At 32.2% G+C, this 8,514-nt stretch overlaps 1 protein-coding gene across 1 annotated transcript; it reads left to right on the top strand.

The window, feature by feature from the left end:
• Positions 1 to 4,120: 4,120 nt before the first annotated feature.
• On the top strand, positions 4,121 to 6,136 carry LOC125213086 (putative UPF0481 protein At3g02645). The gene has a single exon (XM_048113446.1). The coding sequence runs from the start codon at positions 4,238 to 4,240 to the stop codon at positions 5,942 to 5,944; it is 1,707 nt and encodes a 568-aa protein (XP_047969403.1). The 5' UTR covers positions 4,121 to 4,237; the 3' UTR covers positions 5,945 to 6,136.
• The last annotated feature ends 2,378 nt before the right edge of the window (positions 6,137 to 8,514 follow it).

Here is an 8,514-nt window from a genome sequence, read left to right as displayed (position 1 = left end):
GAAAACGTAAAAAAAAAAGAAGAAGAAAAAAACTTGTTGGAAAAGAGAGTTTTAAAAAATAATAAAAGAAAGATTTGAATTGAATTCTAAATTGCAGCAACGTAAAATGTAAAACAAAAAAGATATAAATAAGAAAACATGAAATAGAAAATAGAAAAATGAATGTAAAATGTAAGGTAAAATTTTGTAATTGCTCTTATAGTGAGAATTTAACTCTCAAACAAAGATTACTAGACATAATAAAAATGGAAGAGTATTAAAAAAAAAAAACATATTACTACTACATAATAAAAAAAGGAAAGTATAATAAAAAAACAAACATATTACTACTACATAATAAAAAAAGGAAGAGAGTGAAAACAAACTTAAGTTTGTAAGGAATCGCTCTCTCACCATCCCTACTATTGGCTGAGATGAAAGCCAAATGCACTATTGAGTTATTCAGCACTATTGAGTTATTCAGTGAAATCTTTGCTATGAAGAATACACGTTCATTCCTAAAATAGTTGGGGGTCCATGGATCCCCCATGTCCCTCGATAGGTCCGCCACTGGAGAGAGTAAAATATGAGAGAGAAAAAGTAAGAGAGATAAAGAAAGAATAAAGTAATAGAGAGAATAAAGTAAGAGATGGTTGAAGTTTTGTTTTTAGCTAAAAAAGAAAATTGATCACTTACGGTGTGACAACTTAAAATGAAAAGTTGATCACTTGTGGTGGGACCGGGGGAAGTATATTTAGAGGAGATCTCACATGTCTCACAGTTGGTAAAACACTTATCAAGAGTTCTTATTAGGACCAATGAAAGTGTCACAATAGATGCGATTCGTATGATGGCATTGCACAATACTAATTACAGGAAATATCATGTGTTTTACCTATTGTGTCATTTTTATGTGTCACAATAGGTCGCACTCATAGTGAGTCATAGTGAGTGCATCCGCAAGCAAGTTTTGCCTTCTACCTATATTATGAATGTCTAAGATGAAGCTATAATAGAACCTATATTATGAATGTCTAAGATGAAGCTATAATAGAAATGAGTAGTGATTTAGAGACATAATGTCTTCATGCCATAATGCTCCTATGTCACTTTGCTATACATTTATTTGCTATACATTTATTTTAAATGTTGACTAATATACCCTTATAGGTATTTTGGAAAGATATATCTTAGACTCTTAGTTATGATAGTTAAATTAAAGCATGATTATTATGCACATATTTATTGTATTCATGATTTTAATTAAAGTACTTAAAGACTTAATTAGAGTATTTGTAGTAATAATTAGAATATTTTTGTACATAGTACTATTTAATTTTATAAATTAAAAATGATTGTTCTTATAAATAAAATTTACTAGTTTATTAAGAAGATTTATAAATCTTGTGAATAAAAGTTATTAATATTATTTTAACTAATAAAAGTTTTATTAATAAAATTTATTATCTTAATAGATAAAATATATTGTTATTTATACGAAAAGTTATTATTATTTTCAATAAAAAATTATTATTGTAATCAATAATTTTTTTTTTTAAAGGATCGATAATGGTTTTGTATTAAACATGTGATGACTCAAACCATTTAATCTTTTGGATAGATCGGGAGCTTGTTACTTACTCAACCGGACATCATCATCGAACCAGGAGTATTATTTTTGGGGATAAAATTTTATTATGAAAAAAATCATAGTATTTAATATATAAAATTTATTACTCTAATATAGTTTAGTTGCAGCCAAGAGCTATTTTCTTTTTTTTGGATAAATTTATTTAATTTTGCTATTTTACAAGAGTTATTATAATTTTGAAAAATATCCATTTTAATTAATATTATCAATAAAAGCATTATTGTAACAAATAAAAGTTTATAGATCTAGTAAAATAAAATTATTGCTCCAATAAATAAAAGTTATTATTCTTATGAGTAAAATTTATTATACTAGTGAATAAAAGTAAAGGTTTTTGCGAATAAATGTTACTCCTAAATAAAAGTTATTATTTTGTAAAGAATGGTTATTATTCTTATGGATAAATAATTTTGATCTAATGAATAAAAAGTTAGTACAGTATTAATTTTGTGAATAAAAGATGTCAACGAAAGTTACATTTTTGCTAAAAACGTTCTTTTATTGTGAATAAAGTTGGTGTTTAAATAAAAAAAAAGGTTATTCGTTCAAACTAATAAAATAATACAATTCTTGTAAAATAAATTTTATGTGAATAAAAATTACTACTATTTTTTTGAATAAAGATTATTAGTTTCATGTATAAAATTTTGTTGTAATAAAAAAATTCATTGATCTTGAGCATAAAAAATATTTTCTTGCTAAAATGTTATTTTTGTAATTTAAAATTACTGTTATTCAGAATAAACTATTTTAAATAAAATGATTATTTTTAAAAATAAAAATTATGAATGTATATAAATAAAAGTTTAGTTTCTTATAGTAGATAATAATTTTAATCATAACACATAAAATTTATTGTTTTTATAAATAAATTAAATTTGTATGAATAGCTCAATATAAATTTGAATCACCCTGATTTATCAATTAATAAGAAATTAAAAATGTTTGTGGTATATAAAACTTGACAGAAGAATCAAATTTTTTCGTAAATGGTACAGATAGTGTAAAACTAGAGAAAACTAAGAACTGTATTTTTTATTAAATTATTAATTTATTTAAACTAAAATTTATGAAGATAAGTTTGATCACCATTATTTGTTTTCTAAATGATGGTAGTACATCATTAAATTATTCGTAAACTAAATATACAATAAATATATAAATACAATGATATTATAATATTTTATTTAAATATATATATATATATCCATAAATAAATGCAGTATAACAAAGAAACAAAATTATAAATGTCGATCATAAATAATGTGGATCTCATGAAAGCAAATTACTCCCATACATAACTCCAAAGTTTAAGCTATATCTTTAAATATATCTAATTAATAGGCACAATTAATGTAAAGGGTAACATAGTAAACATACAAAACATAAATTTAAATAAAAATATAAAATAATCTAAAATGACTATTTTAACCTTATTATAGCATTATGGCTTGGAAACATTATGTATTTAAAACATTTTCAAATAGAAATATCATGAGTCATCCATTTTTAATTAAATAGATGGGATTTGATCTTAATTCATTTACAAGTGTAGTTATATGTAATCAATAAATTAATGCAATTATTGGATTCGTGTTGATATTACCACAATTGCAAGTAAAGTTTGCTCATAATTAAAGCACACTTATATTAAACTAAATTAAATCTTTTTGCTTATTAAATATACAAGTAAGTACTATGTGTGTAGAATACGAAAGGAAAGCGGTCCCATAATACTAATTTTAATTTATCCCTTCTTAAAAAAAATAGTAATTTGTCCCTTAACCAGGATCATTGACTCATTGTACGAATCACTGAATTGCAAATGATATGCTTTCAGATAATTAACAAACTTAAAGATGAAAATCATATAATTTTAAATTATAAATATAAACAAAAAGACAATGTGGAGATTACAAACATATGATTAGTTTTTGTGCTTTTGGTTCGGAGAATCGTTTGAAACCGAGGACCTTACAGAATGTGATATAGTATTTAATTGGATAAATTAAATCGTGAGTTAATTAAGATATCCTTTTGAGCTGTAGAATATATTAAAGTTAAACAATACCTAAGACAAAAATTTACTGAGTTCTTCATGTCGGATTTTAACGTAAAAAATAATTGTTCTTATAATAAAAATATTTATTACTGTATAAAAATAATTGCTGTTATGAATAAAATTATGTTATGATGTTTAATAAAAAATGACATTTTTAGTGATTACAAGTAACAATTATTCTGAATAATTTGCTCTTAATAAAAAACATGACTATTTCAACCCGAACCAATATAATCCACTCTGAACACGCCATGCATTATTTTAATAGCATGCGGTATATATATATGTTTACAAATTTGCATGTGTCAATATTAATGATTAACACAATTATGGTTTACCAAAATATTTATAAATATCAAGAGGAAATCTCACTCACTCTACCATATAATAATGCCCTCATTTTAGCAATTAGTATGCCACAACAAATTGAAACTTTACTATCACCTATATATATATATATAGATTTCTCTACCACATAGTATTACATTATACTCCAAACTCCACTTAGAAACAAAAAAAAAAAAGAAAAAGAGCAAGCATCAAGCATGGCCTTCTTCCAACAGAGCATCCTAACGAGCCCAGGCTCCAAATTCGACGAAAAGCTATGGGTCGTCAAAATCCGAAAAACCCTAGATGAAGAGGTGGACGAAGAAAACGAAATCCCAGTCACAATCTTCGGGGTCCCAAAAGCCCTCATGGCTTCCGATCCCGATTCCTACACTCCTCACCTCGTGGCGATGGGGCCGTACCACCACCTCCGCCTCGAGCTCTACGACATGGAGCGCTACAAGGTCGCCGCCGCCAAGCGCATCCAGCGCGAGCTCCACCATGACGTCAAGCTCCAATCCCTCGTGGACCTAATTATGAACCACGACCTCCGCATCCGCGCCTCCTACCACCGCCCCGTCCCCTTCGGCCCCGAGGCCCTCGCCTGGATCATGGCCGTCGACGCCTGCTTCATCTTCGAGTTCCTCCGCTGTAACAACAACAGCAAGAAAAAGAAGAAGACCCTCTCCAAGATCCCCTCCAGCCTCTGCCACCTCATCGACTCGTCGGGGAAGAAGACCTCGCATAACTCCATTCTCAGAGATCTTCTAATGCTCGAGAATCAGATCCCGTTGTTCGTCATGACCATGCTGTTTGAGCTCCATTTCTCTTCCGAGGAAAATGAAATTGCCGATCAGAAGCTGCTGGCGGTTTTGACGTCGGTGAGCAACGATCTGTCGCCGTTCAAGGCGGCGGAGAAGACGGAGACGGTGGCGGTGACCGAGCATGCGCACTTGCTTGATTTTTTGTACCATTTTATCGTGCCGAAATCCATTATATCGTTTCCGGAGTCTCACGAGATTGAATTTCTCCCCGGCGGAGACGACGAGGAGGAGGAGACGGAGGGACTCACGGCGGAGGAGGCGTTCGCGAAGCCGACTCACCTACGGAGGCTGGTTGACATGGGATGGACAATGCTGTCGAAGCTCAAATTCACCAAACCCTTGAAATTGGTGGTGAAGCTTCCATGGACGATTCTGACAAAAATACCAATTCTCAAAGCAATCAAAGAACCTGTGGAGAAAGTACTCCGGAGCGCGAAAATCGAGAAAAGGAATGACGAAGAAGAATCAATGGGAGAGGATAAGGATAAGCCTCCGCTGCAGGAAGAAATCGCGATCCCCTCGGTGACGCAGCTGGCGGAGGCCGGGGTCCAGTTTGCTGCGACGAACGAGGGGATCTCGGGCGTCAGATTCGACAGCAAAACGCTAACGTTCCACGTCCCGGTGATCAGCCTGGACGTGAACTCGGAGGTGGTGCTGAGGAATCTGGTGGCGTACGAGGCGTGTAGCGCGTCAGGGCCGTTGGTCCTGGCGCGGTACGTGGAGCTGATGAACGGGATCATCAACACGGAGGCGGACGCCAAGTTCCTGTGCGGGAGGGGGATCATCGTGAACCATCTGAAGAGCGAGAAGGAGGTGGCGGATCTGTGGAACGGGATGAGCAAGTCGGTGAGATTGACGAAAGTGGGGTCGCTGGATGCGGTGATAGCGGATGTGAATAGGTTTTACGGCCAGAGGTGGAAGGTTAGGATGGGGAAGTTGATGAGGGAGTATGTGTTTGGGTCGTGGAAGATTCTGACGTTTGTGGCGGCGATAGCGATGCTCATTCTCATGATTTTGCAGGCGTTTTGCCAGGTTTATTCATGCAGCCGGATTCTTCCTATTGAAGCGCTTCAGCCCCTCGACCCAAATGGTAATAACTAGGAAAATTGGTAGGCTTTTTATAAGTGTATTTTTTCATTATACATACATACATATATGTAGAGTTTTGTGTTTGGAATTGGGGTGTTTGTGTGAGGTTGTTGTTTGAGTTGGTTTGTGGGAACACCTCGTCTTATTTAAGGTTGTCGTTTAAAAGTGAGAGCAAATGTTGGAGATAGATAATGCGCAATAATACAACTTAATTAAGTACTTATTATTTGCGCGTCTATTATTTAATCACCACAAAAGCATGTCAAGTTTCGGATTGAATTAACTTTGGCGGGACTAATTAATTAAGGAATCTTCTTATTTGTTGTAAGGTAATCTAGCTTCCATGGTGCCATAATAAACTGAGAAAAAATTAATTTAACTAAAGAGAGGTTCTCCGAAGTCGCTGTATATAATCCATCCTATCATGTAGGAGTAGTTATTTATTTATGTTGAGTTGTGTGGGGTACCTAAATTTTAAATTATCTGTATAGATTAATTGATACTGTGTTAGGAGTGACGATTTTATGACATCATCATTATATGTTGTTGCTAAAACTGATTGAATCTAAAAATTTCCATTAATTGATCATTTATCTGTTTGTCCACAATCAGTCAGATTTATCTACAAAAGAGTTTGCTCAACCTATGATTCTGAATTTAAAAATATATACTCTACATGTTGCACAGTAGTGAAGTCAGTTTATCATTTTGGTAGGTTTCATAATAGTTGAGTTATATTCCTTTTTAGTAGAAAATAACACATTTTTTTCTCACTCTTTACTCTATCTTCATCTCTTTACCTTTTTCATTTCCTATTTTATTCTTTCTTTACCTGACTCACTTAACATAATTTTTCTTAAATGTGTCTCGAAAAGAAACACATCTCCTACTATGAAATGAGGGAGTAATACATTGAAGTATAACTATAAAGTGCTGAATAAGAGGAGAGAGCTTGTTCGCACAGCTACACCTAATTACAAATATCTTGTAATCATGTATACTTGACACGACACTTGGTAAAATCGAAATAGACATTGCCTTTGAACTTTGTAGGTTGATTTTCTATATTGAGCTTTTACTTGTTAAGACAGTTGAAAAAGGTTTAGAATTGTTTAATTATATTGAGGTTCTTGATTTGATTATATAGCCAAAATTTTATGGTTTCTTTACTTATATTTTGGGTAACTCAAGTATTTGTGCCGTTCAAACACACTGAGATTCTTTGCTAATTATGTTATGTAGCCAGTGATTCGAGGTTATCCTTTGCTTTTGGAGGATCAGATTGAGACACTTTCCAACTCTTATAAGTAGCAAAGATCTTGGATCATTATGTACAATAGATTCTTTATAATATCCAATCTGTATTAGGTGCTAGTGTGCTACATATATCTCATAAAATCGGATAAGTGATGTTTATTTTTAAATAATTAATAATATGAATACACAAAAACAATGGAGTTCTCCATCTTTATCCTCTATCATATGTCTCAGTTTTCTATTTTAGTATTTCTCTTGTTAATTATTCCAATTTATTTTTAGTAATAGTACTATTTTGGTGCAAACTCCATTTTCCACTGAATTATTTTATTCAAATGTTATTATAATACTAATATACAAAAATATAATCTATATACTATCAATTTTTTTAATCCATTTTTTTTTATAGTAGTAGTAGTATATTTTTTAAAATCTACTATGAGTCAAAGTGGAACATAGTACTAGTATATTAGATGGAGGTAGTACAAGTAAGAATGCCAAATCAACTCAAAGGTGAGGCCCCTAGAAAACAAAACAAAAAGAAATCCTCTGAGGTACATTAATTGGATATTGATTTTAACATTTGGGCTTTAAAAAATATAAACTCAACGGGCTAAGCACATAATTTATGGGTTGGGCTAAAGAAGCTTGCATTCATTTATTAAAATAAAACACGTCTAGTTCTTTTGGCAGTAGCAAACTTACATTAGAAGAAGAGGTGTTTGAGTGTTTGGATTCGTTGTTGCACAAAGAACAACGATCATCTTCGATTCAAATATAAAGATCATTTCCACAGTGTGCACCTTTCTAGGGTAATAAACCACATATGAAGTTGCATTCATGGTGGGGCGAAGTTTGTGCATGCAAGTCGCCTATGTGCAAATATATAAAAGTCATGCTCTCCATAACCCGCAAGACCAAGTTAGAAGTTGAAAAAGACTCATTTGACATCAAACCACTCCCTCATATTTATGAGATTTAATATTGTAAAGGGATTTTTATGCGATTCTTTCCCAAGTACTCCTTCGTCCGCCATTAAATGTCTCATATTTGACCTGCACGGATTTTAAGAAATTGTTTGATTTGACGAAGTAAAGTGGATAGAAAAGTTGGTAGAATGTTAACGTTGACCTACTTTTATATATTGATTTTATAATAAAATGTGGATGGAATGAGTTAGTGGAATGTATGATCAACTTACCAAATATGATAAAAGCAAAATGGAATATTTATTGGCGGACGGATGAAAAAAAGTGAGACATTTAATGACGGACCGAGAGATTATATAGGTTCCATCTCCATTAGAAGACCCAACTCCACTCTCT

The sequence above is a fragment of the Salvia hispanica genome, chromosome 3, assembly GCF_023119035.1.
Source record: "Salvia hispanica cultivar TCC Black 2014 chromosome 3, UniMelb_Shisp_WGS_1.0, whole genome shotgun sequence".
NCBI lineage: Eukaryota > Viridiplantae > Streptophyta > Magnoliopsida > Lamiales > Lamiaceae > Salvia > Salvia hispanica.
This window is presented reverse-complemented; position numbering and strand designations above follow the sequence as displayed.